We start from the raw sequence: 11,382 nt of genomic DNA on the forward strand, positions 1-11,382 counted from the left end.
TTTACGATCACATGCTACGATATAAATCTACTATTAACAAACTTACTTCTACAGCTTATTTAAATCTACGAATATCATGGTACTAACGTATGGTAGTATGTTACAATTTCCAAATTTTGTAACAAGTACTAGATCTGCACTCAGCAAGGAGACCCAGTAATTAAGTTGAAGAACTAACTTTATTGTTAAAATGAAGAGTTTATATACTTTCTTTATTGTGACCTTTGATCTACTGACGTAGATCACAAGATCATCACTAACAGAAAGGTTTCCCTAGTTTAGTCATTACAAATAGACTATCATGCCAAGTATGGCAACATGAGAATACATATATAGGTAACCTTAATATAGTACCATAACTACATCTATATACGCCTGACGTGATAACATCGTGATATTTAACCATATATAGAAAGAAGGTAACATACTAATTATGTAACTATTACAGAACGTGACATAGTAATATTTATAAGATGTGCTAGATAGTAGAATATAAAGTAAATTCCATCAGTTTTCATGCTATAGCGCAATTTCGATTTAAAATACCTGTGAAAATTTTATTGCTGTAGTTTACTAGGCTAGTACCCATTCTTGATCGTAATCCATCATTTCTTCCATTCTAGGTCTTAAAATAAAAGATTTCTAGCAGTGCAGTATTCTATATTATTTATAAACTACAGATAACTTTAAGCAATTATGAAACTTTGATTTCCTGGACTTGTAGGCTATCGTAGATGATGAAGTCTTGCCACGATTTTGGGCAACAGGTAATACTTTACATTATTTAAAAACGTCATAATCTATACGCTAGTAATCTTTTTTACTGTAGTGAAATGTCTGATAGTATTGATTAAAACATTTTCAACTTTCATGAGCTAGAATTATCTTCATGGAATTTATTAACAAGAACAAAGAAGAAATATCAGTTTAAAGAGTAAGTTATAATAAGTTCCAACTTTATATTACTACTGCTACACTTTCATTCGTAGATGGCATTAATATATCATTTTAAATATACTCCTATATTTTCATCATGTCAATTATATAAATACCATGTGTATTTTCGTCCTTATAATGCCGTAATCATAGACCATCGCATATATGATGCGTTGTTTAATTGTAATTATTAACCACATAATACTTTTACGGCAATTTTAAGCTTTCGCCTAACGCTTTTATGGATTCTTGGCATAATTATTCGATATGCTCTCTTTTTACCCATAAGGTATAAATATATAAAATGTTTAAAACTAAATGCTATTTTCTGTGTTATATCATTATCTTGTGTCTTTCTATCATTTTAATATCATCATATAATTAAATTACGATATGTTAATTAACCAAGATATTTACATTCTATACTTTGATAGAACTATACTTTTCGCCATAACACTCATCTGGTTCTTTCTCACGACAGTTACAGTCTGTTTATTGCCTGTAAATACTGGGTAATCCATATTGAATAACACTATTTTATAAATCAGTATTCGCTGTCTGTCCTTGGATAGCGGATCAAAACTATCGCTAGATCAATCTCAAACGAGATTTATTACGACTATTGTTTAGATTACAAAGAAAGCTGCATAATTTTGCCTATCTAACAACGTTCCGAACTCTAGCGCGCGCGAATCGAGCTAAAGTTGGTGGAGTTTGTGTAACAAATCATGCATCACCACTAGATAGTGTAGTCTTATCAAGAGATAGATGCTATGCTATGGTCAGTCACTATTATTTTATTAATTTTATTTGTTGTAAGATCGAAACTACACTACAACGGCGTTAAAGATGCAATTTTAAGAGATAGTCAATTTACTTTCATAAGACATCCAAATGAAATTTAATCCAAGAATGTAGAGTAGTTTGCAATATGATACGATAGAATAATATTGGCAAGAGATCAGTGCGATGCTTTGATACGTTATTAATTTTTCTGATTTTTTCATGCAAGATCGAAATATTGTCGAAAGTTAACCCAAGCAGTGGTTAAATACAGTATATATTAATTTAGTAAACTGCTTTCAATTATTTTAGATAGCAATAAGATAAGAGTTATTTTATTCCATGCTAACAGGTAGGACAAAAACAAGGTGGTCTACTTGGTATTTTGATTAAGAGTATTATGTATAACAAATCCCATCTCTTATTCGAAAGATCTGAAGCCAATGACAGAAAAGCACTATGTAGAAGGTATAGTTATATTGCCATCATGACCCAATAAAGAAAGCTATTTTTAGTGGTAATTTAACTTAAAACATAAATATTTAATTATAATTTTTATCTACTGGCTAATAATATTTACAGGATGAAGGAACATATTAAAGACGATACCTTGAACCCGTTGTTAATTTATCCAGAAGGTTTGCAGATATCTAGTCAAGCTCATAAAGCAGGAGCAATCTCAGTTGACTTAAATGCGCTCTCATATATTTTGATGTAGGTACATGCGTGAATAGCACAGGTGTATTGCTATTTAAGAAAGGTGCATTTGAAATTGGTGGCACAATTTATCCTGTAGCCTTGGAGGTATTGTATTCTGTAGAATTGTTTAGATAGTTATCATCTAATAATTTGATCAAAAATCCAGTGATAAGTTGATAGCATTTTCTTCTCGGCAAATAAATTTAGAATAGTACAAGAGTTTCAAGCCTTTGTAGTTTTATAAGATACGCTAACATGCTTTTATCACATGATCTAAGTTTATAGCTGCTGCTAATTTTGATTATTTTTGTATCCTAATAAATCAATACAGTATGACCTGATGTTTGGTGATATCTATTGGAACTCTTTAGCTAAAGGTTGGCTTAAATATCTTATTGGTATATTTACTTGTTGGGGCTTAGTATGCAATGTTCACTACTTACCACCGGCGAAAATCAAGGTAAACGAATTGTATAATATTTATGATCAACCTATAAATTGATTAATGAGAAATAATCAGTAGTTTAAGTGTATTATTACGTGCTTCATAGCTATTTCCTAAAGTATATGAAATTATTTACGTCGTAACATCGTTCTACACTTTGGTAATTAAACACTAGCCAAATGAAACCGTTATCGCTTTTGCCAACCGAGTCAAAACCGAGATTGCTAAACACGGACAAATACCTAATTTGCCTTGGTATACTACATAGATTTAGTAGCATTCAGTAGATTAATTATATTATCTCTATACATAACATATACAGTATGTATTACAGTTAAACATATAGCTGTGGATCTAGCTTCCATTTTTATTGCATCATTCTATCATTTCGCCTTTAGCGTAAATTATATAATTATTGAATAAAGTAAATATAGTATAATAAGTATATTACTAATATTTTACGTATCTTTCCAAACTATTTTAAGGGATGGACAATTGAAAAGATTAAATGTTAAGAAATCATTTCGATTGAAAGAGCAAGAATTTTACAGCAAGATTTTAAAAACAGAATAGAAATATTTCCATTTTATATGTTTAGCTCTAAAATCACCATTGAACGACGGTTAAGGACCATTACACTATCCTATCTAGCAGTCCATGATATTAAATTGATCTTTATGATATTCACCCACCACCACCTCATCATTACAAATGTTTGTTACTGCAATTGACCAGATTGGTATAAATGCTAGTCTTAGTCATTTCATATATTCAAATCATGTACTACTATAGTATCTAGTATGGCACGGTTTTACTGCATCATACTACCATTTTCAATTTGATGTTACTGTATTCTATTAGATCAGATTTGATACTAATCATTTCGTGGATTAAACATTCTAAAAATCATGGACTACCATAGTATCTAGTTGGCCATCATTTTATGATACTACCTCGTCATTTTTTTCGATCTCTGCTAGTTTATTCTATGCGATTCAATTTGATACCAGCCATTTCATGTATTAAAATGGTGAGATTGTATAGTATCGAGTAGTCGATGACAATAATTACACCACCACGCCATTTTCAATTGCATGCTACTTAATTGTATCAGCTCCGATTTGATACTAGTTGTTTCAAGTACTAAAATGATCAACTACTCTAGTATCTGTACTGTAGTAGTCCATGATATGATATTTATTTATCGTATCACCCGGTCATTTTCAATTCCATGTTACTGCATTGTATCAGATGCAATTTCGTACAAGTCATTTCATGTAATAAAATCATTGCTATAACATCTAGTCGAGTAGTCTATGATGTTATGCCATTTAATTTATGCGTATTATCAGACATTCACTTGAAACTTGATGATAGCATCCATAATCGTCAAGTACTGCGATACTGTATTAAGTAAGTGATGTGATATGCTGTATACCAACTGGCTAATGATGGCGTAGCATATGCAAGCATAAAAGGAGACTGTTTTGCAAATGAAGATTATTTGTTTACGCATCCGCTCTGCAACGAATCAACGCTTTCTTCTTGTATTCCTCGACTTGTTTTCCCTTCTTCAATTTGCCAAGCAGAGCAATCCTATTATAACACACACACACACACACCATCTCCATCATCAATTTCATGTTAGTGTATTCTATCTGATCCGATTTCATATGTGAGTATTCACCCAAAGGCTAGAATGATCGACTACTCAATGTATGAAGTAATCGACGTGCCTGTATTATACCACCTCACTATTTTGAATTCTCTATTCTATAAGTTACTGCATTGTATCCGATCCGATTTCAATGTAGTCATTTTATGTATTCAAATGATGGATTAGTCGAGCATCGTCAATTATTACTACACCATTGTCATTTTCAATTCTCTGCTACTGCATGCATGAAGGGACCATGCGAAGAATAAGTCGTCTACGTTGCATCGTATCCCATTGGATTTTATAGCTTTAAACGATGCATTCTTTGTTGACTACAATACATGCCATTAAACACGGTCATAGCCTTTCCAGGATCAAACACCATCTGGCCATTTTGAATGGCTTATTCCTGCTATCCATCTCCTTGGACTGTCCATCTGCCATTGCTGCAATTGCTTGCTCTACGAGCTCGGACATTTTGAGCCATGGCATGAACAATGGGATGAATCACCCGTCAATCGGTTGATTCTACTCAGTGACACACTCCTCGGGATAGCGTCAGTCGTCCATGGATCGGCTGAATCATCTTGGTGTCACACATTCATCCAAGTCAATCACCGATTGATGTGAGTTTACCTATGCCCACGTACTGCAAAGTCAACAACGTTGTCGCCCCCTTATCATGTTGTTTCAACCGGTGATTGTGTCGATGAACGGGTGACCCTCAATGACGGTCAAGTGTAATGTACGGTCACGGCGTCGTTGAAAACGCCAGTAGAGTACAATACCAAGATTCACACGGCAAAGGTCAACCAACTGTGTTTGTCACACCGGTCGATTGGATTCAACGTTCAACACAATTGTGACAAGTCAGATCGCAATCGTACTGCTAAAAAGTGCCCCCAAAATATGGCGACCATCATCGACAACGCTTAAAACGTGGTAATACCGGGAATTTCTGCCATGAATACTATAGTGATACCATGACCAAGACAACAAGATTGAACATGGTTGCAAGTTGAAAAGTCAGTTAGCACTTAGCGCATGTTGAGGGATGATTCCTGTAGTCTGTCCTACTAAAATGAATACTAGATTGTGCTGTACTCTACACTGTACAGTACTGCATGAGCGACAGTTTTGCTCACTAGTCAGTCTTGACCATCGTTTGGATCATACTCAGTGGTGTATGTGTAGCAGGAGTTCTTTCAAGTTGATCCAAAGACTCTCTCATTTTTGTTCCCACTTCTCAAGCCACATTTTCTCAAAGTATATCTCTCTTTTTGAAGTCAAATATAGTCCTGAGACGGCAATTTTTCCATTCGACTACGCCACTAAAACTGTGCCATCTTGACAACAGGCGCAAATTGTTTCACAGACTTGATGTGTACAGTGTACAGTACTTTTGACTGTCCGTAGTAGCGTATTAAGTACTGTGAAAAACAAACTGTTGGGCAGGTATTAAAACTAGATGCTAAGCTACGCCTCACCCACTGTAGAGGTGAGCGGCTGGTCCTGAGTCAAGACGAAACCGTTCCAATCTGTCGAAGCGGATGCAATAAATCAACAATCATCATGTTGCTCTTTCTGCTTGGTATTCCCTTAATTTTAATCTTAACGATCGTGGTTATACCAGCATCACTGAATATTTCTTTTGGCGTTCGTGATTGCTACGTCAATACATTGCGTAAAATTTTCGAGGTAAATTGATCACATACTGTTGGTATTATTTCACTTAGTTCAACATGCAAAGCCGGCGCAGGATGCAGACTAGCCTACTGTATCATTCAACCTGTCAGTGACATAGTTTTATACTGTGATCATCGCTCGCGCTTAACGACCATCCAGTGTAGGTAAACTGCAAGGATAGCTTGCCAAAGAAACGATGGCGTTGGTCAACAACGAATGGCGTTGTCAGCTTTGATCTTGTACAATTTCGATATCGATTCGCCAAGTTTTGAAACACCTTGATTTCATCACCTTATCTAACTATTTTTTAATTACCCTAATTGTAATTTCAATCTGTGTTTCTCTTGATCCCGACCTCGCTGTGTCAATATTATAATTGTGATAAAAAAAGTATAGACATTTCTCATTTATTTATGGCCAGTACAAAAAAAAGCGCTACGATGCTACCTGCACAATTTTCAACTTTATCAACGCCCAACATTGCATTAAATAGCCATGAGCTCTTAGTCAAAGGATGCCCGTGCTTAGTAGCCTATCATGGACTGTATGGATAGTCAAATGATTACAGTACTATACAAATGGATGATGATTACTTTTCGCTATACTCATGGAAACATGCTTAAAGCTCCAACTGTACACAATGTATTTCTATGCGTACAGTATTCCATCAAGCAAGCGATAACTTTGCAATATCCAATTACTTGCTTATCGTTGATTCAGTCCATACAATCGCCTACTACAACTAATATTGTAGTAGTTTACCACCATTCTTATATCTTGCTGTAATGATGAAGTTGATCGAATATCTTTGTTAAGTGCTTCCTGTGCTAATAGATCAATGTTAACTATAATGTATTTAGTTCGGACGAGGCAGGATCGAACGTACAAAACGCCATGACGATGAACAATATGGTTAGTCTTTAAGCAACTGTTGTTTTTTTCCAACCATTCATGAAGAGGATAGCCAAATAATTACCAATATACAGTCAAGGAATAGCAATGATAATATTGTCACTGTCAACTTTGAAAGTCTACTCTCAAAGGTTGTCCGATAACCAATACATTTGTGTAAATCGTTGATATCTTTCATGAAGAGGATAGCCGAATAATTACCAATATATAGTCAAGGAATAGCAATGATAATATTGTCACTGTCAACTTTGAAAGTCTACTCTCAAAGGTTGTCAGATAACCAATACACTAGACTGTAGAAACTGAATAGTGTTACATCGCAATAGCTTTTATCAATAAGATCTTCAATCCTTGTGATAACCATATAGGGGATGAAAGCGATCAACACCCTGTGCCATCACTACCCAGCAGAATGCTAAGTGAAAACGATACCAACAAGAAGAAATTTAGTCTAGACGATATGCTGTCTTTTGCCGCTTGTGGCATGCAAGTAAGATTTTGATGTATAAAATTCCCATTTGAATAATAGCCCTTCTTTTTAGTTATGAAAAATAGTGTTCTACTCAAATCGTATATTAATTTGTAGTTACGAACGGATAGCACACATTCAATAATTCTTTACTGCCCAAGAATCCAATTAGCCTTCTATCGATATCGTAAAATCTAATAGGATTTATTTAACGTATAATATAGGCCATCGTTGATGATGAAATCACCAAATGTTTTTCAGCTGAAGGTACAGTACAATACGAGTATAGTAGCATCACTAGTGCTACAATGAATTCATTACAAGCAGATGACATCGTTCCATTCGCACAGTATTGAATGTGTTACACTCGTATTTAATAATATTGCCTTACTTGGCGTCCCCTGAACGCTATAATAGTTCACCAAAGCAAGAATAGTCTAATCTGTTCTGTTACTTGTTTTCAAAATTACGTATTTCATCAAATGATTTTAATTTACGTCATACCTTTTTACTAAATGTACTCTAAAGTTAGCTTTGCACTCTATTTTATCCCTTCATCATAGAGTAGCGTTTAATTTTTTTCTACCTTTGCCTAGAATTGCCTTCTTGGAATTTGTTAACTAGAACAAATAAAAACTACGAATATATAAGGTTGGTTTTACTTTATGGGCATATTATTATATTTTTTTGGCCAAACAATTAAAGTTGTAAGCATGCCTTTGACTTATGCACGTACTATAATAATGAAATTTATAAGGCTTGCTAGCTCTATAGAAGCAAGTTAACATAACTATATTTTTTTAATTTAATGACAGTCTCCGCTTAACTATACTGTGGATCATTGGATGGTGTATCCGCTACTTGATTTTCTTGCCTGTCAGGTAAAATGAGTAATTTGAATTCTTGAACTTTAATTCTCGTTACTTAATGCAACTGTATGAATTACTTGAACTTTGATATGATATTTTCTCGTATAATCTATTATAAACCTACAACTGGTGAAGAACGTATTAATTTGATATTTACTGTTGCTTATCCAGAATTACCATTTTAAGCTTGGGATTACTTTGGCTCTGCTTAGCCACGACATTGATTGGGTTTCTACCGAAATCTAGGTATGGATTACGCTAATAATTAATTAATACTAGTTCGTCTGTTTATCTAATAATCATGTTATTATTCTACACTATACCTTCAATTCTAATGTAATCTGTATTATCTATTTAATCTTATCACTACCTTTAGCCTACAAACGAAGCTAAATCATTACGCCTACCTTATTGCCTTTCGCGTACTGGCGCGTGCAATCTCTGCTTCTATTAGAGTACACAATAGGTATGCAATGATACTGTAGTTGAGGCCTTTATTGTAACAATTATTACTAGGACACAAACACGAATGGACTTGTATGCGTATACAAGTGTCAACTCCACTATCCATTAATAGCTGGATACTACCATAGTCAGTTTCTGAATATCTAAAGATATTAGCAACTTGCAGTTTTCCCTAGGCCTGACTGCTCTAAATTCATTCACGCTAACATATCAGTTGATAATGTCATTATTTCTAGAGAAAATCGAGCTAAAGGTGGTGGAATTTGTGTTGCAAATCATACTTCACCAATTGATGTTCTTATTTTATCTACCGATAATTGCTATGCTATGGTATGGATTGAATTCAACTTGTGCAATAATTTCATTCAGAACACTTGAACGCTCACTTCAGCTATTGTCATCTGTAATTTCTAAAGACTTCAATTTTTTTGTCTTGTATCCTTAATTGAGTACAGGTAGGTCAAATTCATGGTGGCTTCTTAGGGACAGTGCAAAGAATTCTTTCAAGTTCTCAATCTCATGTTTGGTTTGAAAGATCTGAAATGAGGGATCGAATGACTGTGACAAATAGGTTAAATTCATTAAAATCACATTACTAACTTAAGATTAGACTTGTGTAACTTCTACATTCATCTTGATTGTATGAAGGTTAAAAGAACACGTTGAGGACCATAGTTTGGACCCAATGTTAATATTTCCAGAAGGCAAGTTGTTGTTCATCCTGTTATACTTTATATTAAATTTGTCTTGCTGTTCAATAACTGTTACTCTAATTTTTTATTGATTTCTAAAAACGAAGCTTTTCGATGTAATATAGTACAGTACTTCTCATGAAATAATATGGTGTTAGTGATTTGGAATAACTACAAATGTAGTATTGATTTTATATCCGATATTACATTAGTACCAATCAATAAATAATCTTTCTTACGGTCTTGATTTAACCAACTCCTTTTTGTTTTCATGACCGATAACAGGTACGTGCATCAACAACACGTCTGTATTTATGTTTAAGAAAGGTTCCTTCGAAATTGGTGGAACAATTCACCCAGCGGCTATTAAGGTACTGTAACTGCTATACCGTACTACCGATAATATGTAATGGCTGTCTTGTCGAAACCTAATAAGTATTATGTTAATTACTGATGATGAAAAAAACGTCAGTATGATCCTACGTTTGGGGATGCTTTTTGGAATTCGAGTCGTGAAAGCTGGGTTCAATATTTAGTTATGATGCTTACAAGCTGGGCCATAGTATGCGATGTTTGGTATTTACCTCCTAGAAAAATGGAGGTATGATAGTTGATGTTGTAATAGTTTGTGCTAGTATTGAAACCAAATATCATACAAGTTTATAATGTATTCAAATTGCGATACTAGTTTTACTATTTGTAGCTTATGATAGCCACCAATACTTAGTGACGATTCCTTTAATATTATTCAGGAAAATGAAACTGCAACCGAATTTGCTAACCGTGTTAAAGCTGAGATTGCCGAAAAAGGGGGACTAGTTGACCTAGTCTGGTAAGCTGATATTGCCTTGTCGTTTTTAGCAAAGTCTTCTTTCATGATTACAGTGATTATCTTGGATGAATCAATTTAATACAGCTTTCGGAAATAATAAATTCGAATTAATTAATAACTATGTAGGGATGGACAACTAAAGCGGGTTGCTGCCAAGGCTTCTCTAAAATATGCAGAGCAAGAAAAGTATAGTGAAATTTTGCTAAAAGATTAATAAATGGAGGGAGCGAATCGTGGAATAAAATTATTGGAATAAAATGCTAAATCATGTAATGATGTCAGTCAACGTAGATGTTTTATTCATTGTATTAATTGGCTCAAACAGGTAATGCAGTGAGCCATCCATTATAAAGAATTCAAGTAAACATTTATACCATTTTTATTAGTTAATATCAGTTTCATGAGATTAAAAGGAACTACTGTATTTGGTTGGCTATTTAAATATTAACTGAAATACTGATGGATGTCATGTTCTGGCAACATGCTTGGATAGTTTTCTGTGCTTTTTAATGCTCATACATGATTGACGGTTGTAGCACGTTTGGTGTTAGGTTTTTGCAATATAAATATGCAGTAAATTCATGTAAACCAAATTTTTAGACGTATCTGGTTTTGTTTGATTCAGATGTGCGATTATAAAATTAAATCATCGTTATTGTAGTTTTTGCTGTTTGAGTAATGCTTGCCTGATTGTAGGTAAAGTAGAGTTAATGATGTTTAGTAAGCATGCACGCGTAGAGATTGCTAGTCAACTAAAGTAGCGTATATAAGGGCTATTGTCTACGACGTTATCTATGTTGTAACGAACTGTTCTTTACAGTTCAAAATTGCTTTTCTATAGCACAATCATTGACGGATGCAACATAAATAAGCTATTATAAGCTTAATATATACTATTATTATAGGTAAAACTAATTGGTATGACTTTCTATTGTAT

At 33.9% G+C, this 11,382-nt stretch overlaps 2 protein-coding genes across 2 annotated transcripts; both read left to right on the forward strand.

Annotated features, from left to right (window-relative positions):
• Positions 1-878: 878 nt before the first annotated feature.
• On the forward strand, positions 879-3,436 carry TRIADDRAFT_31283 (uncharacterized protein; the record flags this gene model as incomplete). Its single annotated transcript, XM_002116673.1, has 9 exons — positions 879-934; positions 1,160-1,284; positions 1,545-1,717; positions 2,072-2,187; positions 2,302-2,357; positions 2,438-2,523; positions 2,750-2,878; positions 3,039-3,118; positions 3,349-3,436. Coding segments are annotated over 9 exons (909 nt in total), but the record flags the coding sequence as incomplete, so codon positions are not given.
• A 2,656-nt stretch (positions 3,437-6,092) lies between these two features.
• On the forward strand, positions 6,093-10,659 carry TRIADDRAFT_50933 (uncharacterized protein; the record flags this gene model as incomplete). The annotated part of the gene is made up of 15 exons (XM_002116674.1): positions 6,093-6,218; positions 6,366-6,370; positions 7,527-7,608; positions 7,812-7,854; positions 8,184-8,238; positions 8,403-8,468; positions 8,628-8,702; positions 8,833-8,922; positions 9,158-9,251; positions 9,377-9,492; positions 9,570-9,673; positions 9,899-9,984; positions 10,086-10,214; positions 10,366-10,445; positions 10,572-10,659. 15 exons carry the CDS (start codon positions 6,093-6,095, stop codon positions 10,657-10,659), a joined length of 1,239 nt encoding a protein of 412 aa, XP_002116710.1.
• Between the last annotated feature and the right edge of the window lie 723 nt (positions 10,660-11,382).

Source organism: Trichoplax adhaerens, genomic scaffold, assembly GCF_000150275.1.
Source record: "Trichoplax adhaerens TRIADscaffold_17 genomic scaffold, whole genome shotgun sequence".
NCBI lineage: Eukaryota > Metazoa > Placozoa > Uniplacotomia > Trichoplacea > Trichoplacidae > Trichoplax > Trichoplax adhaerens.